This window comes from Haliotis asinina, chromosome 12 (genome assembly GCF_037392515.1).
Source record: "Haliotis asinina isolate JCU_RB_2024 chromosome 12, JCU_Hal_asi_v2, whole genome shotgun sequence".
NCBI classification, from domain to species: domain Eukaryota; kingdom Metazoa; phylum Mollusca; class Gastropoda; order Lepetellida; family Haliotidae; genus Haliotis; species Haliotis asinina.
The window spans coordinates 18,147,311-18,174,323 of NC_090291.1; the positions used below are offsets into that span (position 1 = coordinate 18,147,311).

General features: G+C 38.3%; 1 protein-coding gene across 1 annotated transcript; it reads right to left on the minus strand.

The window, feature by feature from the left end:
* Positions 1-5,450: 5,450 nt before the first annotated feature.
* LOC137258460 (uncharacterized) lies at positions 5,451-25,749 on the minus strand. The gene is made up of 14 exons (XM_067796146.1): positions 25,567-25,749; positions 23,919-23,996; positions 23,072-23,228; positions 21,139-21,211; positions 20,037-20,118; positions 18,651-18,734; positions 16,865-17,016; positions 15,422-15,462; positions 14,541-14,646; positions 11,455-11,613; positions 10,096-10,219; positions 7,346-7,474; positions 7,130-7,181; positions 5,451-6,016 (listed from the first exon to the last, which is right to left on the minus strand). The coding sequence occupies exons 1-14, from the start codon at positions 25,720-25,722 to the stop codon at positions 5,529-5,531; spliced, it is 1,881 nt and encodes a 626-aa protein (XP_067652247.1). The 5' UTR covers positions 25,723-25,749; the 3' UTR covers positions 5,451-5,528.
* Positions 25,750-27,013: the final 1,264 nt, after the last annotated feature.

Here is a 27,013-nt window from a genome sequence, read left to right on the forward strand (position 1 = left end):
CTACATCATTAATTTACAAGGACATGTGAAAAAGTTATGATGCAAAGATATCTGACACTTTTTTGGTTAAAGTAGTTTCTGGTAGTTTATTTCTTAATCTTATTACCCTCGTCAATTCCTTTATAAATATAAGTGTGATTTTGAAATCTTAGAGCATTGAAATTGTTTTAGTATCAATGTGTACCAAAACATAAGTTTAACTTGACGCATAAAAAAGTTTCAACACATTTTATGACATGTTCCTATATGGGAAATCTGGCATGGACAAATTTAAACAAAACATGAATTGCGAATGTAACGTGAAAAATATCAGGAACAAAAGAAAAAGAATATGTGAAGATACAATTCCGTCTCGCGTTAACACGTAAAAATACTACACTATCACAGAGATGAACATAAAACTAGCATGTAACACTAAAACACTGTAATGACAGAAGACAATACAATAAAAACCACGGCTATATATCATCAACAACTGAAGGTACATCACCATACCAGGCTCCATGGGCTCCATGCAGGAAGCAGAAGTAATATAAGTCCAGATGGTCCCTAGTATGGTGATCTACCTCCAGTTGTTGGTGATCTATAGCCGTGTTTTATATTGTATTGTCTCCTCTCATTACAGTGTTTTAGTGTTACATGCTAGTTTTATGTTCATATCTGTGATAGTGTAGTATTTTTACAGTCTATTGTTGACAGGTTTTACTTTTCCACATGTCTTCATTTTATTAAGTGAATTGTTCACGTCACGATATGGCTGCAACATTGCCGATGTGGCAGTAAATATTCACTCACTCACTACAGTACATTTGCTTCCTGCATGTGCCCTAGCCGGATTTACATCATCCAGTCCACCGTTAGTAATTTAGGAAATCTAGCCATACATTAAAAAGACACATATTCTATGATTAAAACCGTTGAAGGTTCTAGTTTACTTTGAATGTTTGTGGACTTACCTACTCTCTCAGGAGGACAATAATTTTACAGTACTTTAACCTCCTTTGAGGGTACAACCACTAACAAGCACAGTTACGAATTTAAACTCCCAGTAATAAAATATCTATTTATTTACAAGTCATTTAACAAATCTAATTCTTGTTAAAATAGTTCGAAATTTGAAATACGTATCCCTTGTGATGGAATATTCAACACAGTCAAGTAAGACATGCTTGATTCTTTCATCACAATGGGTAGAAAACGGAGAATCCTCACCTTTAAGTAAATATTCACGCGTATATCTTGTGTCGCCAATGCGACATCGTCGTACAATGACCTCAAACCTGGACTGACAGCCCAAGTAGGTGTAGCAATATAGGGTTTCATAGCATGTAATCTATTAATACCTACTTGAGTGTCCTACATCTTTTGCTTCAGATCATGGATGTAAGAACTAATGACTGCTTTATATCTGAGCATGGCATAAAAAGTGGTGTCACAGAATTTTTAGTGCTGCCATAGCAGTAAGATCGGGTATTGTATCCCCAGAAATGCCTTCTCTGCTGGGTAACCAACAAAAGACGAAGTCGCATTGACCAGTAACAAGATCATTATACAATTCAATAATTTCAATTAAAAGTGGATGTTTACATGACAAAGACAAGAAAGAGAGTCTGATAAGATTCTATATTGTATATGTTTAGGATGTTTCTGAAAATATTAACATAACATACACATCCTGAAAATCCTGATAAGTTTACTTTGACTTTGAACGTTTTGGGACTTTGAACGTTTCCATTCGATAGAATAATGATAACACAACAACCGGTCTGCTTGCAAATGCAAATGTACACCCGCATCATATTGATTAAATTACGTATCAACATTCATTATGTACGCAACAAAAATAGTCAGTGGGCCAACCATGTCTAACAATATGTAGTCGCATATATGTATCATAAAACCAAGAAAAGTTTGTTGAAATTTGTGTTCAAGGCAGGAGATTTTTTAAAATGAATCTCGTTAATTGATGTATGCATAAAACACATACATAATCCTCATTATATTAATTGATATTCATCATCAAATATTTATTCATTTATAAATATGCAACTTTCATAGTTACGACATGGCTGATCATAAAATGAGATCTTAATTTGTTAAACAATCACTCACACACTCGTTTACTCATTCTTTACTCATTCTTCGGGATTTCAACAACTTCGTGAGAGGCGACGAAAAGGATCGGGTGGTCAGACTCGCTTATGTTGGCTCATGTCATCATATGCAAAATACATAGATCGGTTGTGTTGATCTCTGAACTGTCTAGTCCAGACTCTATGAGTGCGCCGCCATGTAGCCAGAATATTGCTGAGTGTAGTGTGTTAAACAATAACAACAAAACGTTTTCATAATCCGAGTATCAATACCCCGAACCGAATCTGACAAGGCTGTCAACAGACCATATTTGTATACTTTCGATGACATTCAACAATCGTATTATTTCATAATTATGGTTTTAGTTCTACTCCAAGGACTCTTCTTAAGTCTGTGTGAAAGCGTTTAAGCTCCCACGCCTGGACAAGAGACACATGTAGCTGATCAGCATGACGGAATCATCGGTTTGCGTAACATCTTCACAGTCTGGACTTGACTGTAGAAAGTAGAGTGACGATCTTCAAACGCCTGATTGCGACGGTTTCATTTCGAAGTTGTGAATAATGTGTATGGTAAAACACAGTGATTTGCCACCAGTACCGTCAGATTTTGTGTAATGTGTTTTCTGTCAAGCCAGTCAATAATGTTTAAGTTGCCTTACAATCATTAGATAAACCTATTAATGTTAATAAATCCAGATATATTAAAAGATAACATATTTCACGTTTGACATTTTCACGACAAATACTCGGGCAGAGCAATCACATATATGTTTGCTGTAACTGTAGACTGCACAACTTGACATGAATCAGCTGAACTGGGGATCCATGCACGAAGAACACTTTACTAAGGTTAACCTTACCGCCCATTCTATAACATTACACTAAGGCTACCTTACTGACCTATCACATTTAACCTAATCCTCCTTTCTCAAAGCGCAATTATAGGAGAGGGACAAATATATAAAATAGATGTTTTGATGCTAAGAATACCATTTATTGAACTGAAAAGAATCTCACGCATCTGCTATAAAAAGACAGAATAGACATAGAAAAACTGATCTTCAACCTGTTCCAAATCAAGTGAGTGAGTGAGTGAGTTAATATTTAACGTCACATCGGCAATATTACAGCCATGTCGTGACGAGAACATTTAACAATGAAAAGGACTATGTGTATATTATAAAACCTGTCACCGAAGGACAGTAAAAGAACTAAAAAATCAGAGTTAGCATTAAAACTACCATGGAAAATTAAAACTGATATCACTATATGGACAATACAAAATAAAAACAGGCTATAGATCGCCAACAACAGAAGGTAGACCACAACACTAGGGAGCATGGAGACTTACAGTACCTTTTCTACGTGCATGGATTTACATCATCCCCTCAGCCGCTGGCGATTGTAAGAAATTGTAGCCAATATTAAAATAACAAAAATACTACACTTGAAAATCTTGGTAAGGTAACATTGACTTTGAACGTTTCGGGACTTACGTACTCTCTAAGGGGGACAATAATTTTACAATACTTCAACATCGTTTGAGGGTACAGCCACTAACAATTCTAGTTACTAATCTAAACTACCGATCATAAAAATACAACTATCTACAGAACATAATAATAAAAAGGGATCCATGAAATCAATTTCCTTCAAGAATCCAACAATTAAATGAGCACTATCTGTGTTACAAAGACCCTTAACACTTTTTACAGTAAAATACTTATCCCTTATGATGGAGAATTCAACACCGTCAAGCAGGATATGCTTGACCGTGACTCTCTCATCACACTGGATACAAAACGGAGCATCCTCGCCTTTTAACAGGTATGCATGAGCATATCTACTATGGCCAATACGACTTTTTACATAAAAAATCTGCAATACAAACTGCTCTAAATTTGTCATTTTCATCGTTATCCTTTTCTTCTTCGGGTAATCAATAATCAGTACATCAAATATCCACTTTTGCTCGGAATGCATGAACTACATAGTGGTCTCTTTATAAGCCAACACGAAGACGTCTAACATTGGGTACGTAAGTCCCCAAACATTCCAAGTACATTTAAAATTTCCACTGTTTTAATCGTAGTATACGTGTATTTTTAATTTTAAGGTAGGTGTGTTTAATTTGAAGGGATGGTGTAAATCCCGTTAGGGTCCATGCAGGAAGCAAATGTGCTGTAAGTCCCCAAGCTCCCTAGTATGGTGATCTACCTTCAGTTGTTGGCGATCTATAGTCCATTTAAATACTGTCTTGTCCGCATTTGAACTCAAGTTTTAGAGATAAGTTTTACTTATAAATTACTGTGATATGCTAGTTAATTTTACAGTCAAGTCTTTGAAGGGCATTTAGAAGTGAAATGCATAAGAACGATCACCTGATGAAGGAGTAAGCATTAACTCCGAAACGTTGTGTTCTCTTATAAAGAAGTTGATATCCATAAAATCTTCATTCTTAGTTTTACAGTCCTTCGTTGACAGATTTTTATAATTTACATGCATTTCTGGTATTGCCGATATGACTCTAAATGTTAACTCACTCACTCACTCTAACATTGTTTACCCAGTATGTCAGGAACGCAATGATCCTATGACAGACATCCAGTACAAATGGATCCTGAGAGGAGCCAAGCTTTCAAGTCAACTTAAACCTACCAGACTTTTTAAACGCAGTATACTTGTTGTTTTAATTTGGGCTAACATTGGCTAACGTCATGTATTTCAAAAGCCAAGATTGATGTTGCTGTTAGTTATTGAATTGTCTGATCGAATCTCGTCTAGACCGCCGCAATATAGCTGGAATAGTACTGAGTGCGACGATAAAACAACAAACCAAGCAATCGGTCCCCTGTGGGTGGGGATAACCATGAAACACCTTCTTGTCATATTCCCTCCAGCCACTTGAGTTTCTTCAGAGGTGCTTTACGGATAATCAAGGATTGGCATACAGAACCTAAATTAGGGTATTGCAGAATTAGTTCGCCGAATGGGTCATTAGATTTATGAAATAACTTGTATTATTATTTCTTTAACGGACATCTTCAGATGAGGATCATTTGTTTGATTATGACATAGACGACGTTCCTCATAAATTCCTTTCACAGAATAAAGGTGTATATCTCTCAATATAAGCATCATTCTTGTTTTATTAAGTTTACACAATAAGAACTAAATCATCATCATCTATTGCGGTCGTGTAAACAATAATGCGTAATACCACATAATCCATTACTACTCAAGAATTATATATTTTCTGTTTATAGCCAAATGTGATTATGGCCATGTTTTAGGACATTCTGGTCTGGAGAAGCGCACCACAGAACATAATACATGCTTTAGAAAATAATCTATGAAAAGTTACTAGTTTATTCGTTTAAAAGTCAATTTCACTTTGAGATAAATACAGGTCAGGACTTTATTGACTTGTAATTATGGACCAAACTGCCGCCTACATCTGGATCGGGGGTATGGTATGTCTGTAGGTGTGATAGTAGGTGTTGGGGAAGCGGTAATAGTCGTTGGACAGGCTGTGGTAGTTGTGGTGGTGGTTGTGGTTGAGGTTGTAGTAGTTGACCAGGTAGGTGACGAGGTAGTTGTAGTGGATGGGGTGGTAGTAGTTGTGGTGGTTGGGACTGTAGTAGTAGTAGTAGTCGTAGTCGTAGTCGTAGTCGTAGTCGTAGTCGTAGTCGTAGTAGTCGTGGTTGAGATTGTAGTAGTGGCAGTTGGGATTGTAGTAATAGTAGTTGTGGTTGTAGTGGTTGTCGTTGTAGTGGTAGGGGTAGTAGTTGTTGTAAATGGGCAAATATATGTTTCATTACAGGTGTTGCAACACAGAATACTCTTTACAACAGGGCTGTAGTTAGGACACTGAGCGGTGTCACATGCAGCAGTTGGATCGTCACCTTGAGGACATCCCTCTGAAAATGTTCAAATTTGGAAATCATTACTCTAATTTGGCCTGCTGTCACCTTTTACAGGCGAGTTATCATGTTTTCAAAGAACATATTTGTACTTAGTCAAAAGAGTGAGTGAAAACAATTGTGCATCTTTTCTATGAGAAAGTGGAGCAAGTTCAGCGAAACCTACATCATATGTAAGTAGATTGTGTGTGTTTGATAGTAACTTAAAATAGAAGTAAATTTGACTGATGTTACAGCATCGCAATGTGTACTTGGATGGCAAACAAAGGTGGTATCCGAGTTTAAGCAGGTGAGCACATTGACTCCACACTTTGCAATCCTCATCTCATCCCCATTTTCTCAACACCCAGTTTCTACTTGCCACAAGGATAATTTTTTAAAGCTAATTTCAGTCACTGAGCATCCGTGGTACAGTTTGGAACGTTAACATCCTTAAAAGATATTCACCAGTTCAGACTGTAGCCAATCTGCTTGACCTCAGGAATAGGCGTTGTAGCACAACAAGCGAATAATAATTAATAAGACCACCTATATAACACTGATTTCCACAGTGCACGGACATGCTGCAAGCTCATGCAGCACTATGAACATCATTATCGGATAATCCAAACTGCCAGTGGGCGCTCTGAGGTTAATAGTCAGTGTGGGTTATGCCAGCGGGTATCCATTTTCTGTTGGATGAACAGGCACATTTGAACAAATTTCCTGCCTAAGGTGAGACCACATACATGGCAGGTCGGTAGTCCTAGAAACTATCAGAAGTAAAATCATAGCATGAAGCACAAGGTGTAAGCAGTGTTCGATGCAATGAGATCTTACTCAAGTTATTGACTCTTTGATTGTCTGTGATAGTCATAGGTGTCTCCTGGAGCCCTTTTTGTTTTGCAATGACAGCTGTCAGTTGGCAAATACCGAAAACAGCCACAAACAATTAAGTAAGTAAACAAACTATTAGTCCTTATATACATCATAAATTAAAGTACATTGAAAGAATGTGTATTTAGTAATGCCTGTTCAATTTGAATACCGATTAAATGAACAAAGTGTGTACGTCAAACGTATTGGCTAAGTAAGTACACGACTGCTGTACAAGTAGTTACAATGTCTCACCAATAGTTGTCGGAGCATCTGCGTTTGCTATACAACGTCCAGCTTCACACCACTGTCAAACAAAAGTATGAGCAAATAGTGATCGATTCATTCATTATCAGATTTAAACGTTATAAAATGTCCACACAAATACTTCACTCCATCGTGAGCATCGGTATCATAATGTCAGCACAAATATCAGTGTCAAGTGAGATGATAGTCTGAGCAAAATATTACCTTTCCACTTCCACAGGAGGTCTTCGATAAAGCAAAGATTTCAGTACACTGTGATGGCACTGCAGGATTGATACACGGGAGAGAGGAGCACATGCTGTTAAAACAATTCTCGCGAAGTGATGTTGCCTCCTGGAAAGACAAGTATATTCTGAGACAGCCAGATACAAAATACTCCTGCATCTGAAGCCTACCTAAGTAGTAATTATTGCTTCTTTTGAAACATTTACTTCCTGTCTCCTGATCCATATAAACAAGGGCATCTGACCAAAACCAAACGTCAAAATTCATAAATTGAACCTGAATGTGTTTCATGTGATGCGATGACATGCTGATTTTGTTTCCAAACTTAACTGCTAAACACTGATGCGAAACAATCAATGATAAAGAGCTCTACTTTTCAAACTCTAAATCATGACAAGTCCATACAGTTCAGGTTGCAAGTCTGACACCGTGTCTGTGTAACACTGAACGACAATGGTATTGCACGTATGGACAGTATCTCGATTCGTCCAAGAAGGAACATGGCCTGTACAAAAGACCCTTGGTCCAAAAGTGATACCACCCTAATGGAGACGATAGAGATGATCAAGAATATACACTGTCGTCACACCAGTTAGTTCTACTGAGTTAGAGGAAATATGTCTTCCTGCTAAAGTAATGGCATTCTGTTGACGATATTGCGTGTCGTTAAGTAGCTGATTCAAGTGTGTCGATTTTCCGCTTATCATAAGTGTGCTAACACCAAAGACTTTGGCGGAAACACGTGTACCTGCTAAAGTAATGGAATTCTGTTGACGATATTGCGTGTCGTTAAGTAGCTGATTCAAGTGTGTCGATTTTCCACTTATCATAAGTGTGCTAACACCAAAGACTTTGGCGGAAACACGTGTACCTGCTAAAGTAATGGCATTCTGTTGACGATATTGCGTGTCGTTAAGTAGCTGATTCAAGTGTGTCGATTTTCCGCTTATCATAAGTGTGCTAACACCAAAAACTTTGGCGGAAACACGTGTACCTGCTAAAGTAATGGCATTCTGTTGACGATATTGCGTGTCGTTAAGTAGCTGATTCAAGTGTGTCGATTTTCCGCTTATCATAAGTGTGCTAACACCAAAACCTTTGGCGGAAACACGTGTACCTGCTAAAGTAATGGAATTCTGTTGACGATATTGCGTGTCGTTAAGTAGCTGATTCAAGTGTGTCGATTTTCCGCTTATCATAAGTGTGCTAACACCAAAACCTTTGGCGGAAACACGTGTACCTGCTAAAGTAATGGAATTCTGTTGACGATATTGCGTGTCGTTAAGTAGCTGATTCAAGTGTGTCGATTTTCCGCTTATCATAAGTGTGCTAACACCAAAAACTTTGGCGGAAACACGTGTACCTGCTAAAGTAATGGCATTCTGTTGACGATATTGCGTGTCGTTAAGTAGCTGATTCAAGTGTGTCGATTTTCCGCTTATCATAAGTGTGCTAACACCAAAACCTTTGGCGGAAACACGTGCACCTGCTAAAGTAATGGAATTCTGTTGACGATATTGCGTGTCGTTAAGTAGCTGATTCAAGTGTGTCGATTTTCCGCTTATCATAAGTGTGCTAACACCAAAACCTTTGGCGGAAACACGTGTACCTGCTAAAGTAATGGAATTCTGTTGACGATATTGCGTGTCGTTAAGTAGCTGATTCAAGTGTGTCGATTTTCCGCTTATCATAAGTGTGCTAACACCAAAACCTTTGGCGGAAACACGTGCACCTGCTAAAGTAATGGAATTCTGTTGACGATATTGCGTGTCGTTAAGTAGCTGATTCAAGTGTGTCGATTTTCCGCTTATCATAAGTGTGCTAACACCAAAACCTTTGGCGGAAACACGTGCACCTGCTAAAGTAATGGAATTCTGTTGACGATATTGCGTGTCGTTAAGTAGCTGATTCAAGTGTGTCGATTTTCCGCTTATCAAAAGTGTGCTAACACCAAAACCTTTGGCGGAAACACGTGTACCTGCTAAAGTAATGGAATTCTGTTGACGATATTGCGTGTCGTTAAGTAGCTGATTCAAGTGTGTCGATTTTCCGCTTATCATAAGTGTGCTAACACCAAAACCTTTGGCGGAAACACGTGCACCTGCTAAAGTAATGGAATTCTGTTGACGATATTGCGTGTCGTTAAGTAGCTCATTCAAGTGTGTCGATTTTCCGCTTATCATAAGTGTGCTAACACCAAAAACTTTGGCGGAAACACGTGCACCTGCTAAAGTAATGGATCCAAACTGGTATCGATTCCCATCTGATCAGACTTTTGCTGACACCAAAGACATTCGCAAACCGATGTTATGTTGACGCAGTTTTATGCGTGCCTGGAAATCTACCTTATGCTATTGTCGAAACACTCCGTTCATCATTAACTCGATGTTATTTTCTCAATGACCTTGTACTAGTAGATATATCGTAACTTTGTGATGATTTGCTGCTATCAAGTTTGCTTATTTATTTCAACATTTTAATCTCTTTCATTTTCTCTATAACTTAAGGATACAAGGATAATTTTGTCACAGACGCATATAAGTATTTCTGAAAGTGATGTCTATTTGAATTCCAACCATAACTTATTTAGGCGTTAGAACTTTCAAAATTCGTCCACATTTGGAATCTATCTTTCTTACCTAAAATTACAGAAATCTACCCTTTTTCGGTTGAAGCACTATACATGCAAAGAATTTATACATACGTGTACAACATGAAAAAAAAATTACCCTGCAAAACCTTGAAGTTGGACCCAAAATCAACTGACACTGAACATCCGCGTCAAACAGCTGCCCTGCTGGTCCACGGTTTAATGGTGGCAAGTTTGAAGTTTGACGAGTACATGCAGCAGACCTATAAGCAGATTATTTCAAAATCAGTATGTAGTGGTTATGGCGGAACCTTGAACATTCTTGTCGGATCGTACACTGGAACATACAGCAACACTTACTTGTCTGGAAGTAGTGACACTTCAAAATTTCTAATCGTCAAATGAAAGATGATACACAATTACACATTTCTAAAATAGTTCTCACTTCTTAAAACGTATTAAATACTACTACAGACATCTGAACAACGAATCACTTTTCCCACTTGACAGGGATTTTAAAATGTAGCTTTTCGTTTTGAAAATGATGTTTCTGAAGAAGACTATCTCTTTCAGTGTAATATCGTCTACTTTATCTTTATAAAATTTGTTCAAAATAGTGCCACGCAACAGGTGTCACACCTCAGGGTTTTAATGTTTTTGTCCTTCGCGCCTCTTAATTTCCTTTCTTAAAGGTCACATGCAACGTAAAACACAAGATTGCAGAATTTGATCCCTTTCGGTATGTACAATCACCAAAAATGTTAATTCAGCCTGTGACAGTTGAAACGTCCGGGAAAGCAGCAATGAATAGGTTCAATAGGTTCGTAGAGCTTGAAACAGTATGCCTGCCCGGACTATGAGGTCATGAGCAGTAGTCTAATCTTGGTTGCGCACACGATCAAGTAAATAACTTACTCGTTACATAAAAAGCCCATATTGATTGTGGTAAGGAGACTCAATATCTGGTTCATTGACATCTCTATGTTTTCCTGCCTGTTTGCTAATGACAAATCACTGACCACATCCAGTTTGAAATTAACACCTATCGCTCTTATGCGCCATAAACAAAGAGCCGTCTACGCGTATCCGCAAATGAACCAGTGGCCCATGAAAAGGCCTCGTTACACTGGAGTGCACACCCGCCGGCATTGACTAGGTTCGATATTGAGGCTGTTGCGTTTCGAGTTGGGTAAGTGGTAAAAAATATTGCACTCTTGATTTGCAATTATGCTTTTATCATTTTTTTACTTGTATTTTTCTTAATCGGCACTATATTGATAGCATGAATAAGTGATAAGTGTGTTTTAATTATGTTTGATTTCTTGGCCACATGTGACCTTTAAGACCCTACATCATGAGATATAACTTCAGCGGTACAAATCTATTTGTCATGAATAGATACGTCGAAATACGTTTCAAATTTGACGCTAAGGTCCACTGCTATACGTATCAATGTCAAATGGCGGTGGTGATTGTTGATGGTTGGAAGTAGACATACTGTAAAGCTGTTTTGAACTTGGCAATACTGCATGATGAGAAACGGAACAGATTATCCCTCAACGAAGCCGCTATCTGGTTGGGCCTGACAACGAATGCGGCCATAATAAAGAAATCTGTGTCCATACATCCCTCATTGCTGTCGTGCAAAGCCCCAATACTGAAATGAAGATGAATATTTCTCAAGATATCAGGAACCTAACTTTAAACATTCGGGTGTGGTACCCTCTTGTCATGTTACTGAAACAGATCACCTGGCTGATCTTCCAGTGTTTGAATTCAGGGGTAGTCAAAAGTGTATTCTAACAGTTTGGAAATGCATTTTGTCATAAGAACAATCATCAAGAAATACTCAGTGGGCGATCGTCTTGAATTTATCTTCCCTTCACTAATCCGCTAGGTGATCTGATCCGGACGGTCCAACCTTAAACTGCGAGCGCATGTCGTATGCACGATGTGAGTCGTACACTTAGAGACAGTGAACTAGTATAGCCTTCACCTTCACCGGTAACGTTCACCGGACATGGACAGAATATCTTTTCCCTTTTACGACGATATATCAAGTGCTATGTCCTGAAATATTTATTCCATGAATCTTTGATACACATGGGATAGGCATGACTGCTTACATTGCAAGTATGAATCGCGGAATGGCAGTTCGAAGAGAGGCGATGGAATCAGCTGATCGTTTTCAGGCCACGTTTTGTCGTTTTCTTGACGTTGTTCATCCGGTTATTTAATTGTGGCACTAGATGTCTCAGTATCACACATTTAGCACTGCAGTGTATTTTAAATGTACTCAAATCGCTTTAGTATTACGGCCGATATGGCTGCATTCAAGGACTTCACTCCGGCGGTTAGCTGATGCGGTGACCGAAATGTGAAACACTGAAAGTTTGTTTATGTAATTTCGTCTGGTCGTTCATGACGGGATTGAGATTTTGGACAACACAGATATTTAGCAGGTACAGAGGAAAGTGAGAAACAATGGTCAAGTAAGTGTAAAATTACAATAACAGACGAATTATCTCAGTCATCGCCTGCATGTAGCCAACTTTCAAATGCGAATTTGTATCATCTAAAACATATATTTCATAACAAACACATTTTCTGTGCTAATACCTAACAAACAGACATAAACTGAAGTTTTATTTAAGAACTGTTGAATGAAGATCAGAAAATTTTGATAGTTAAATTTAGATAGTACATGGTCTGTCATGGGAAATATTTTGGCAATTTAAAGTTACCAAAACAAGAAAGATATGAAATGTTTTTTCTATAATACACATCCGCTTGGGAGGTCAGAATTAAAATCATGTTGTTCTTTGAGAGAAATCTCTGTAAATGACTATTTATGTTAAGAGCTTTAAGTGGTGTTAATTTTTATAAGAAATGAATCAATATCTTCACATACATGTATATAACATGACTCACGATACTGACTGGTGAACATATCTTACAAGGGGTAAATATTCTATTTCAAGCTATGATGACTGGTGTTTCTGTTTCTGCAAAATATACAGTAGTGTCAGAATTCAAAAACCAAAACGGATTCAGATGATTGAGGAACTGCTGCTCAAAAAGTAATATGTATGTTTCTAACTAACTGTTACATTCTATACGGAATGTCTTCAATCGTCAGGGATGTGTAATAATCATAAATTCACGATAAAGAACTTCCAGGGAATACTCGTTCGCCGAGGGTGTAGCTCCGAGTTTTTACATGGAGATCGGAGGTAGTATACCAACTATTTGTAAGATTTTAATGTGTCAAAAAGTAAAGAATTACCGTTGGGAATAACGTAAGGGCTGATAACATATAAAAAAGAATTTTCATTATTTCACAGATGTTACGACACCCGAAACTTGCTCTGTCTCGTCTTCTGTCGTAGGAAATGCCGTGACAATATACCGACTTTATGGCGTTTTCCCTGTTATTCTCTTTCGTGTCAACTCGTACTCTATTTGATAATTAAACAAACGGTGCCTTTCTACACTAAAAATCAAAGCAAGCCATGTGTCAGTTAATGGCTTTTCATCGTAAACATCGGTTTTTCAATGGAGGTGCGTTCTGTTTTTACATGTAGTAATTTGTCGCAGCGCACATTGAGTCGGGAACCAGACCGGAAGCGAGAAGTTGGACCGTCGCTTATATCATTTCAAAAGGAGAGTTATCGCCCCTCGCAACAAAAAGATCGCCCATTGTAATGTCAGGTGAGTTATTTCGTGTAGTGTATCATGACAAGGATGACATTAATGTGTGAAAGGACACTGCTGTCACTTGGAACCTGTGGTCCAGTGCTCAGCAATTAAAATAGCTCTGTAATTTTATAGGTGAATTATTATATACTCTTAAAAAAGTAGGGAACTGTACCTTCAATGTACGATTGTCGAAATTGGGAGATATAGGGATTTGCATCAATGTTGATACAATGATCATGGATTTTTTAGAAGGCACCGTTACATGGATTTCATTCAAAGCAAATCTGTTCGTTCAGTTATCCCCTTTGTTAGGTGACTGGTGTATGACATGAAAATTTCAGGTTTACAATTTTCAGTCAGCAGTGTGTGATTTGACCCTGAATACACTGACCATGCACAGATGCGAGAAAATTACCGGAAAAATGGTCTACAGTGTTTAGTCGACCTGTCTGAAAAACGTCATAATGACACCCCATGCACGTGTAGGAGGCTCCCACGTTGGGCACGTGCTTTCCATGCATTATGTTTGCGTGTGGTGATAACGTGAACGATGCTGCGTACTCAAGATGAATGTCATTGTAACGTTCCTCAATGGGCTTTCTTTCTATCAGAGTTCAAAATACAGGTTGCCCTACTTTTTTGAAGAGTATAGTCCAAGTCGACCAGCAAAAAATATCTTTGGCAACAGATATACAGAATATCGACCTATTCTGTTAGAGACAATGCTACATGACAAAAAATGGCTACAAAATATTATATCTTTTTCCAAATGTCATCAAATGCCGATCATATTACATCATACATGACGGCAATGGAATATAAGCAGTTGCAGAAATGTCAAATTTATAGATTTATAAAAGAACAGGAGACAGTACTAAATCGTACCTGTGTCCTAGCTCATGTCCAGCAATCTTTCCTTCCCAGCCGACGAAGAGGTTCTCATTTACGGAAACAGAGAAGCTACTACACAGAACACGAACGAAGGCGATGCCTGAAAGGAATGTCTTTATCTTATGGACATAGAAATACGTGCCTTGTTCGTTCTGCAGTTATGGTCTCCTATCGCTGGAAGTCGTTTTGAATATCGCCCAGTATCCAGTTAATACTTTACCCCAAAGGTGTCCTCGTTTATTGAAAGACCAACGAAACTTCTGGTGTGTATACTTTTACAATCGCAAAAACTGTTGAGAGCTCGCAGATTTGGCAAAAAGTGTATGACACCCTACAAACTAAAACAAGAAAATAACCCAACACAGCACATATGAAAAGCGACTTAAAAAAGCGATGGACGAATAATGATACCAGTTTATGTAACCACCAAAATACATAAACATTAACTCTAAAGGAGTATGGACACAAAGTAGTCACACAGATGAATCCTACACTCAGCTTATCGCAAATACATACATTGGCAGTGGCCTAATGTACATGGCAAGTTAGTAATACGCAAACCATTTCAGGTACTGAGGGAGATTGAATATTGAAACATTCCGCATTCACTTACAGATTATGTATTATTGTCCAATTTATCAAAGCATTCGTGATGATGTGGGGCTTAGTTTCAAACATAGCAGAAATATGAATGGTTTAAGAAATGTAATAAATTCTAATGATCAAAATTTCATGTTAAGAAAATACTTATACAACGTGTTTCGTATACAAGGAGAATTGCGGATTTACTTGAAAATATAAATCTAGCGTATTTTGGGTCCGCTGCTCTTGAAAACAATAAACCACTGAAGTTAAAAAATGTTGCATTCACTTACCAAGATTTCCCCTCCCACCCGTAGATGTCCACATGTCTCGTCTGCAGAAATAAAGAAGAGACATGCTTACTATTTACCATCATCAGAATAATACATTATGAGATCATAAATGTCATTGTTTATCAAGGACTTTGAAACTCCCCTTAAACGCGTATTGTACTTCTTTTAGCAAAGTTAAAGAAGATCTATGGTCCTCAAAAGACCACAGACATCCTAAACCGGTTTTGTTGTGGGCTGTCGTCCAACACACGTTAAGGAACGATGTCCATTATGAATGTTGAAATTACGTATAATAAATATTCAGCTTTAAGTAATCATGGAAATCTTGTATATAATCATTGGGCATAGAGCCTAGCCTTTTTTTTCAATGCCCCTTCCAAGCACTGAGTGTGTGTGTGTGTGTGTGTGTGTGTGTGTGTGTGTGTGTGTGTAGCTTAGCGGTTAAATCGATAGCTCGTCACGCCGAAGGCTAGGATTCGATTCAACACATGGGCATTACGTGTGAAACCCACTACTGATGCGATATATGTGGAATATTGCTTAAAGCGGGATAACACAAAATTGACTCACTCACTCAGTCAGTCAAGCACAGTAAGGATTCTGGGACTGTTTGTAATTGAGCCATATACTAACTAAAATATATAATTCTAACCTAAACTCTTACGATGAGGTTATTGTCCTCCTGAGAGGGTACGTATCTGAATCACACAACGCCTCTTAGAATGCCACGATATGTTGTATCTGGGATTGCGCAGGCTCAAACGTAATCATCACAGGATGAAAATATGCATATTCAAAAATGCGTTGAAAGAATGGGATATGAGTGAGGGTCGTGTCCCTCAAATAAACGCTAAATCTCTTGCTTGATAGGTCCATTGTGTTCTGGATACACGTTGGCTACTCATGAGTCCCCATGTACCCATAGTAACAAGCACGTGACTTCGGAATCAGAAACAGTTACTCTGTTGCCAGTCGAATATGGACACTCTAAAACAATGGCTAGCGGTACTCCAGCGGGTTGTTGTTATCAAAAAGTAACGTCACAAATATTCTGACACATTCATAATGAAAGACCCAATATCAGCAATATGATTCAAATAATTCATGTTTCATGAATTCTATTACGGTACGTTTATGATTGACTTATATTTCTATCCCCCATTTTGTGCCTTCGCATTGAACGTTAAATTTATTAAATGCATTAAATTTTATACAGACTATATGTTTCATATACTTGTTTTGTCCCTCAATAAATGTAACGACTACAGTATCTGTTGCTCACAAAGATGTAAAATCCGGTAAAAGGTCTTAACTGAAATCATCATCATGTAATTTACAAGGTTATTTCTCTTTTGATGCCACATCTTAGGTGAGGTGATTTGTAGCTATGGGAGTCTCGACTAACGTAAGATGAAGCAAGGAAACTGTAAGGATGGTTCCTACCCTGAAAAAGCCATTGAGTGATCGCCCGATGGAACAAAACCCTGTGTAATCAGCGATTCACTGAAGGTTCTGAAGGCATTTAAAGCACCTTCAGCGTTGAGCGTCCCGTCAGCACGTACATTATTTTCCGCCCATGGAGACTGATTTGGTGCCTGTAAAAGGAGCGTGGTCATCAAAGTGTGTAAGAGAATAAAGGTTAAGGTCTTATGCCTCCATTAACAACTGGATTACACAAATGGTCTTCTATACTCATAAGAAATCGAATCAGGATCATCGATGCTACGAATGATCTCATTTTTCAAATGAACCAAGTGACACAGTTTATAAATCCTGACACGGCATTGCCAATTATGGAAACCCATGTCCATGCATAGAGTTCTCCGTCACAAGGGATAAATATTTCAATGGCAAATCTATTAACGATCTCTTTACCACACTTAGTTATCATTTAATTATTGTTTGTTTTTTCAGAGATATTGATTTCATGATTGCATTTTGATTAATATCTGCTGTAGATACATATGTTTTGAAGATTGGTAGTATAAATTAACAACTGGTACTGTTAGTGGCTGTATCCTCAAAGGGGATTAAAGTATTTTTGTTCTTTTAAAATTTGACTAAACGTTCCTACAGTCGCCAGCAGCTGTGAGGATGGTGTAAATCCAACTAGGGTCCATGCAGGTAGCAACGGTACTGTAAGTCCCCATGGTCCCTAGTATGGTAATATTCATTCAATTGTTGGCGATCTATAGCCCGTGTTTTATATAGTATACGTGTGTGTGTGTGTGTGTGTGTGTGTGTGTGTGTGTGTGTGTGTGTGTGTGTGTGTGTGTGTGTGTGTGTGTGTGTGTATATATATATATATATATATATATATGTGTGTGTGTGTGTGTGTGTGTGTGTGTGTGTGTGTTTTCAATTTCAGTGTTAAATGTTCACGTCACGATATGGTTGGAATATTATTGCCGATATGACGTTAAATATTAACCCACTCACTCTCCCAAGAAACTGTCAAAAACGATTATCATGCGTTCAAAAACATCATTTGGTGGGTAATCTACAGCATGAACATCGATCTATACAACTGGGATACGATAAAATGTGTAAACCAAGTCAGTGAGCCTGACCAGTTGATCCCGTTAGTCGCCTCTTACCTCAAACATGGGTTGTTAAAGATCAAGTTTAGCAAGACATTATGTTACTTTCCAGGATTTCTGTAATATATTTGATGATATAAAGACATTCAGTGTTACGAATTGCACGATAAGTTATCAGGTCGGGATAATTTCTCAGTGTATTGTACGTTTTATGTGGTGCAAATAACCTACTGACAGACATATGACGTTTTCATTTGAAGCACGTTTTCACAGAACTGAAACTAAAGAAAGTGGAGTTAATTTCTTAATTATGATATCGTTCAAATTTACCCTTGCGTGAAAATGAATTTAATTTTGTAAAAGAAAGTGACTGTAAGAACAATCAAATCGAATTTAGTATAATGGGAAAAAGTGATAACCGCTTTTAAAATGTCATCAGAAATTGTAAGCTCTGACACCTGTGTGTGTTAGTGGTTATAATTTCGTGCACCTGTATGTCAACATCTTACAACAGGAAAGAGATACAAATTTCCCTGTTTGAAAGAGGATAAAGTGAAACGTTTGAAAATATATTCACGCCATTCTCAACACTCAACACATTAACAATACGGTGTTAAACGTTCCTGCCATACGATATTACAAACCAACGACTCAAAGCATTAAATGCCTCAGGAGAAACTATACAATACCGTAGCGACGACAATTCCTAAAGTTTTGACAATGATGTTTAGATCAGGATCATCCTGTACCACTGTTTCATATGTCAAAGTTATCTGGAAATAGAACAGACAAAGTTGCTCGTTCAAATAATGATACTTGCATATTTGTAAGTCGTATATATCTAAGTGTAAGTATGCTCAAAATGCAAAAAAACAATCGGATTAATATTATTATCATTGATAACATAAGCTGCATGTAAGGTGCTAGAAGGTAATCATCATATAGAATATCCCAGCGGATACCCAATTTTCTGCTCGATGAACAGAGTCAGATATGAAGAAAACCACTTGCCATTGGCAATGATGAGACCACATGTATCACATGTGCTCCGTTGTGGTGCAGAACTGGTCTCAGAAACTGTCAGGATTGAGGCCTGTCACAGACGGTCACCAAATCAAGAACATTCCGCTCTCACAATTTGCTTAACTTCAAATGATGTGTTTCCTGAGCTCAATGCACGTGTCAGTAATCAAACACTTCAAGCAAGTGAGTAGCGCTAAAACGAGTTAGTGACTTCAAAGTTACAGGCATGACAGAGCAAGTTATGTCACAGAGAAGTATCGAAGACATTTTGATGTCTTTTCAAATGAGTGTATGTATGCAGTGCTTCCCTACAGATGCAGGTTTCCTGTGAAGGGGTATAAACTAATGCTAAATCCTTTTGCAAAACTCATATTAATGTTTTGAAATTTTGAAATTCCTCAATGTTCAAAACGTTTCACTGGTTATGGACTTGAAAGAACATGTAGTGTTCATTATTACTAAAGGAATGGATAATACACCATGAATATGTATGGTCGTGTGTTGACCTATTTCAGATACCGAAGCGTTGATTTCTACAGGCTACGATTCAATTGTCATAGAAGATGTTACGTAATATAACTCACGGGGAACGTCATAAATGCTCAACTGTTGTTCACATACTAGAATGAGTTTAGTTTTACGCCGCACGCAGCAATATTCCAGTTATGTAGCGGCGATCTGTAAATAATCGAGTCTGGACCAGACAATGCAGTGACCAACAGCATGAGCATCGAACTGCGCAACTGGGAACCGATAACGTGTGTCAACCGAGCCAGCGTGCCTGACCACCCGATCCCATAAGTCGCCTCTAACGACAAACATGAGTTACTGAAGGCAAATATTGTAACCGGACGTTCACGGGTTCACTTTCTAGAGATGAAAGGAAAATGTTCAGAATTTTCTACCTATTGATGTGGGAAAATATTTTGAAATAGACTTTATGGGTTTCAATACCTTATTTTACATGTAAATTTACACACCCAAATATTGCCAAACATAGTCAGTGCATTTCCCGAGCAGACCAAAAGTAATGATGTGTACACATATCTTACAAATTCGGAAATCGTCGAGTACCAAAGAGACATCATATTTCGGGTGTCCGTCTCGGTCGTTAAACCAAACCGTTGCTGGAAGCTGAAACAGAATATCAGTGATAACATGTATTCCTCTTGCAAAGCAATATACCAGTGTACTGGTTACAGTTGTGTATTTTAATCCAAACTTACTTTCCCGTGGTGTATGCAGTGCCTACATTGTGTACTTAGCTGAATATTAACTTTTATGTTTTTGACGTTCAAAGAGTTACCAGCCTTGATCAAATGTGAGTGAGTGAGTTACTATGTATCGTCACATCGGCAATCTTGCAGCCATATCGTGACGAGAACAGTAATAATGACATCATAGAATGAATGAATATATGAAACAAAAACCCTGTTTACGACGAACAGTAAAACCACTAGTATAAATCACAGATACCCATTTAAGACTAGTAATTAAATCTAAAACAGTTTAACTATAGAGGACAATACAATACAAAAATGGGCTATAGATTGCCAACAACTAAAGGTAGATCACCACACTAGGGACCATGGCAGAAAATGTTCATATGGTTCAGTGGACACTTGTAGTGTTATGAACATCCCATGTCAGGATCAAGCTATTAGAACCGATTTGTTTGGTCAGTGTATTTTGTTGTTCCTTAGACCATCCACAAAAATCAGAATAACATAAAACGCACTTCATGGGTTCTGTATCTATATATGGCTAAACTGCCGCTAAACGGTCCTATAAAACATTCGTGCAATGACACGAAAATGACTGTAGCTCGAAAGAGAAGAAAACCAGTCATTGGAAAATAGCGCCACAATGTATTTTTTCTCTCTTAGACCCATTGAGATACGGGCTAGAATAGGTCTGCTTGCCACAAAAGGATACTCTGCTTGTCGTGAGAGGCGACTAACGGGACCTCGTGGCCAGGCTCGCTGACCTGGTTGACACATGTCATCGGTTCCCAAATGCGTAGATCGATGCTCGTGTTGTTGATCACTGGATTGTCTGTTCCAGACTCTATAACTAGAATATTGCTGCGTGCGGCGTGAAACTAAACTCACTTGCTCACTCACTCTTCTTTCTTAAATACCCTGTATACTTTACTTCATGTAATCTTGGCTATCGGTGTACATCACAAGTTCCAGTGTGTAGGTCTGTGTCAGTGGAGCAGTTATTTCTGAAACTCACATGCATGAACATATACATACGAAAGAAAAACAACGGATTTTAATATTTATATTCGTGTAATTGTATTTGATCTTTAACCACTAAGTCATAAACACCTGTTTACAATAGATAGCTCTGTGGCTAAAGTGAGCACTATGATATACGTTTGTGTACATTTTATTCTTTTTGTCCAATTCAGTTTAGCGTGGTTCCAAGACACAGTATTAAATATTTGACTGTGTGCGATGTTACACAACGCACCAACCGACACTGATTACCATCGATATCACGTATATCCCATTTCGCCCAGTATCTTCTCATGCCAAACTAGCTGGAATCTTTTACATTACAAACAAGGTGTGAAAATTTCATCGGATCATTCGGAAGTGTCCGAAAGGTCATGGGCCACGCCCTCACACCTGGGCAAATTCCCTCGACCTAATTCACTCTTTCAGCTCATTTCAATAACGTGTAAAGCATGACCAGATACAGTGCCACTTCGTTTGGACGTAGATCTGTTACTTATTTGACTGATTGCTTGTGTTGGTGGCAGAGATCGTCCTCGTTAGGTGCTGTCGTGCTGTGTCAAAAAGGTGCTTCGGATTAGGTTTGGGTTCTAACGGTAATAAGCTAAACATTCCCGAGGGTAGAAATCAGTGGACATACAGTTCAGTGATCCTGAACATCTTGGCTTCAGGCGCATTTATGTGTGTGGAAGGCGAATTGAAGCCAAGTCTCCTCGTGAACCGAGTTTTAACCCCTTCAGGCAGAGTGTAATTAACTCTGTATTTTATCATGATAAGAGTTTGGTTAAAATAGTAATAATATTGCTTTCAGTGCATTGTCCAATAAATGCTATAATTCGGAATGGTAATGATGAATTCTAATGTTAAGCTTGTTTTCACATAGCATTAGATTTAGTATACTTCGATTGTTCCATATTAATTTTTGATTGGTCAGAATAGCGGTAAAAGGTCTTCACACCTTGGCGCTGGTTCATCACATGAATATATAATGTGAACTATTCTGAACCGGAAAAGAAACGCAACTCTCGTTTGTCAAGTTTTTCAGTAGAAGACATAACCATGAACCGTTACTTTTATTAGAGTGAGTGAGTGAGTGAGTGAGTGAGTGAGTGAGTGAGTGAGTGAGTGAGTGAGTTGATATTTAACGTCACATCGGCAATACTTCAGCCATATCGTGGCGGGAACATAACACTGAACTAAGATATCACAGATAAGAATGTAAAACTAGTAATTAGACCTAAAACGGTTTATCTACAGAGGACAATACAATATAAAAAATGGGCTATAGATTGCTAAGAACTGAAGGTAGATCACCATACTAGGGACCATGGGGACTTACAGTACTTTTGCTACCTGCATGGACCCTAGCTGGATTTACATGATCCCCTCAGCAATGCCGTCAGCAGTTTGGGAAATCTAGTCATACAGTAAAAAGACACTTATTCTACGATTATAAACGTGGAAAGTTTGAATTTACTTTGAATGTTTGTGGACTCACGTACCCTCTCAGGAGGAACTTTTATTAGATATATTTTTGCTGAACGTGACTCTCTGTCATACTCTCGCTATATGTCTCTATTGCATTGGTTTAGATCAGACAAACCAGTGATCGACTGCCTCTTACGACAATCATGGGTTACTGAAGAAAATTCTAACGGGGATCTTCACGTGTTAAACGCTGCGTACAATCACAATCACTAACGTTGATGAATTCCATATATACGAACATATATATCTTTTGTGTTTAGTTGTAAAATGACCATTATACATCGACTACATGTTATGTATGGATGGATAGATAGATAGATCCACCCATATGCTAGTAAGTCATATATGACACTTACCACTTTGTATTGTAGAAATATTTATTGTGAGGAAGTCTGTTGCTTGTCCTTCAGGTTCTGCTACGTGTCTCAAAACATGGATGTGTGCTTTGTTCGCTGTGTTCGTATCTGCAGGCCACACGCGGTACCTATGTCCACGAATTAGCATTGTGCCCATCTGTGGAAAAAGAAGAAGTATATCCTTAACATGCGGTAGGACTGGCTAGTATGTATCACAGGCCTTGTGATATGACACAATAAAATACACTGCGCAGTCAAATTCTATGTTCAAGTATAGGCTAATCCTAATCAGCAACGGCGGTGGTGAACGGACTGATCACGAAAACATCTTTGCATTATCACATTGTTCTTTTCACCAATTTTACGTGAAACCGTATTTTAATGAACCGTCAAATAAGGGTATGCGTTTAGTGAGTAAGTGAGTTTAGTTTTACGCCACACACTACAATATTTCGGCGATATGGCGACACATTTTAAGCAGCCGAGTCTGGATAGTTCAGTGATCAACAGCATGAGCATCGATGTACGGAAATGAAATACAATCACATGTGTCAACCAAGTCAGTGAGTCTGACCACCCGATTTCGCTTAGTCGCCTCTTACGACAAACGTGGGTTATTGAAGATGTCTTTTGCCGAAGATGTCTTTATTGACATTTGTCTTTTGCCGACATTATACCATGAAACGATGTTTCCTCTCAGTCTAGAACCTGTATTAGTCACGATATGGCTGAAATACTTCCGATGTAGCTAAAATCCTTAATCACGTTATGAACAAATGTTTCCATTTCGTGCAATAAACACAACATTGGATCGATATGAATACTTATTGTTTGGTTAAATGCTTACTATGTCAAACTGACCATCCTCATCCTGTCTACACACAAAGGCGCCAGAATAGTCAATGCATCTGTACAATCCACAGTTCTGAAAAAAACAACATATTAATAAAGAAGCAAGTAGTGGGAAAAGGTGTCTACACGAACATACTGAAACTCTTGAAAATGTTAATTGAACACTAATCGTCTAGCAGACCGAATTGTACCATTAAATCAGCATCTGCTTGTTATGCATCTCAGTGTACAATATATATAGAGAATAAAAACGTTTAGCGTCAGTCTGTTTGAAAACTAACACATGAAGCCGTGGAAACGTTGGGTTGAACTAAATGGGACGAGCAATCCATATTTAGAGAAGGTTCATCTGATTAATGTTTAGGGAAGTTATCATCATTTGTATTTACAAATAAAGGGAATATTGTTTTAGGTATTATGACACTGCTTTTGGAGCAAAATAACTATTCCTGTTATACAAGACTATTAAATTTAGGTTTCACTTGTTGAATCTGAAAGTCATGTGACCATATCATTTCGGATTTTCACTTTGGAATTTGACCTTTTTGAGGAAAAAAATGCATGTTTTCCAAAAGCGCATCCATCCAGTTGAACGTAAAAGATAATTTCCATTATGGCTTTGTTTTTAAACTAAAAGTACTGAACAAATTATGATAGCTCATTTTTTAATGATTTCCACTGTGCCAACCTATGTGTTTGCTGGGTGGCGCTTAACTTTTTATTCACGATATAAATATTGAAATATTAAGCATTAAACATCAAGCAGCGTGGCGTTTCATTTTGGCATTGCTTTGACCTGAAAATTGCATTATTCTTGTAATACATACATGCGGTTAGATACAACACAGACAAAACAAGAATCAAATTTCGATTATGAAAAATAATTATGCCCCAGACTCGTGATAATCTGAGGTAGAACTGACCTTGTGATAAGAACGAAAACTCTTACTATCAACAAGTAACACACCATGTAGGGCTGCGTAACTGTCAAGTCCATACGAAACCGCTTGCAAACAGCCAATCCTCCTGTCCGATGCCCTTATGTTTGGCCGAAAATTTACACAGGTAGACTGTAATGAACTCTACAGTGGCTACAAGCGCTGCTCCAGTTGGCTACAATTCCTGCGAAATGGGGCTACTGACGTCACTCGACCTCAATCCCACCGAACACGCATGAAATGCTCATGGAAGAAGTCTTCGTGCCTTTAAACGTATCAAAATGCTCAAGAGGAGCGAGCCATCCTGGCACAACAACAACCGTTCCGCGGGTTCACGGTTTTCCGGAAACCTGTCAGTCACCGTGCCCACCGTGATAGAAGCTGTTCTGTCAACATCGGTGTTTGTCACCTTTACACAGACCTCAGATAGCGAACTGAACTTGCCCAGTCGAAACCACCAAGAGTATGTAGACTAAATAACACTGCAGCCCTCTTAATTACCTTGAGTGATCAATAGTACTCTCCCAATGTCAACAGTCAGACAAGATATTGGGAAGTACCAAATCTGGGGCACCAAGAACAGGGTAGCGGGTACCTTGCTACTGCATGCAAGCATGACCTTATCGTTGTAAAGCACATGCCTTGTTTTATGCTAGATGTTATTTGCAGTCTTGGTTATCATCGTAATATAGAATACTGACTCACCTCGTTTACTGCCTCACTGTATGTCGATGTTATGATGCCTTCACTATTGTGGATGGTGTACACGGGCATGTTGACTGTGTTGACTGGACTGAGAGTCATCTTCAGTTCCATTGACTCCTGCAGAGTATGGAGCACCAAATGGAGCTCCTCTGGCATGTCCTTTGACCCGTTGTCTGTTGTAATCGACGTTGTAGTCAACCATGAGAGCTCTGCAAATCGGTATAGCAATTGAAAGATGTGTTATATGAACACACTGCAGAACATGAACTCATTTAGCTGCGAATGTATACTGTTAGTTTCAAAAGTCTGTACACATCGGTGCCTGCATTATTCTCATACACTGCTTTAATCTGTGACGATTTACAATGTGAAACAGGTGGATGGAATTCTCAGTGGTACGTTGGAAAGTACTATCTGTATTCCACAAAAAGCATGGTAAACCCGAAACCATATAAACCAAGAAACTTATTTGAATACCCTCATATCCGAAGCAAAGCTTTTCACATGACAACCAAACTTTGCAAACTACTTTCAAGTAACATGCACACGCCATAACAGCACAGTAGTAAGTCTTCTCACGAGTTTGGCTTTAAATAAAGCCTTTTGATAAATTTCACTTTCAAAGGTATACGTATCACGTGTATCATTACAAGTAACAGCCATGTGTGCGAGAAAGCATGGGGACAGCAGAGCGCAGGTTAATGAATAAATATCTTTCTCGGCACTTGTGCACGTGATTGTCGAACACCTGGTTGTGCCTTTCTCTGCACTCCTCCCTCGTAACAAATAGTGAACTGTGTCAATATTTTAATGATAGTTTGTGAAACACCTTTCTTAGTATTAGGACCAAAATTCTGCAAAAACCTCACAGAGTTGGTATGATGTTTTGATTATGATCAGCGTTTCATTGAGTATGTTATGCTTATTAGGTTTCGAGTTGCATTACAATTCATCGGTCCTCTTTTGAGCCAAACGGACTTTAACCTCATACCATCCACCCACAGCTACCCTCCATGTCCAAAACTAAGTCATTCAGTCGCATTCTGCGAAACATAGAAAAATGACTGTCTGTGATCAACATATTCATACACTGCCAATTCATATGGTTATGGCCTTATGTTCGAAGTGTAATTTAGGATCCGTGGTGAATGAATTCCATTTCATGTTATGTCGTCATTATAAGGTATGTAGCGAATTATTTATACTGCCATATTATTATAACATTCCATAAAGTTGCTTCATTAAATCCGGAACAAATTCTGCTCTCATACGGAGGATAGATTTTTTCCTCAAAGGAAATTTACCATGTTGAATCGTTGAACATATCTTGTGTACTGTATGAGCCTTAAGAATTATGTATTATGTAACTGTTACAAGTACAGGATCTCTTGAGAGTGAGCTACACATTTCAGGGTGCATTGCATAGATAAAGTGTTCATACTCAACG

What these genes read in the sequence shown, in the direction of transcription:
- LOC137258460 (XM_067796146.1), bottom strand. Translation starts at nt 25,722, where the DNA reads ATGCCAGAGGAGCTCCATTTGGTGCTCCATACTCTGCAGGAGTCAATG. An exon ending in AGGATGGTCAGTTTGACATA is followed by an intron (nt 23,229 to 23,918) that starts GTAAGCATTTAA and finishes CTTTTTCCACAG; the next exon opens with ATGGGCACAATGCTAATTCG. An exon ending in CAACTTCAAGGTTTTGCAGG is followed by an intron (nt 7,475 to 10,095) that starts GTAATTTTTTTT and finishes TTGTCTTTCCAG; the next exon opens with GAGGCAACATCACTTCGCGA.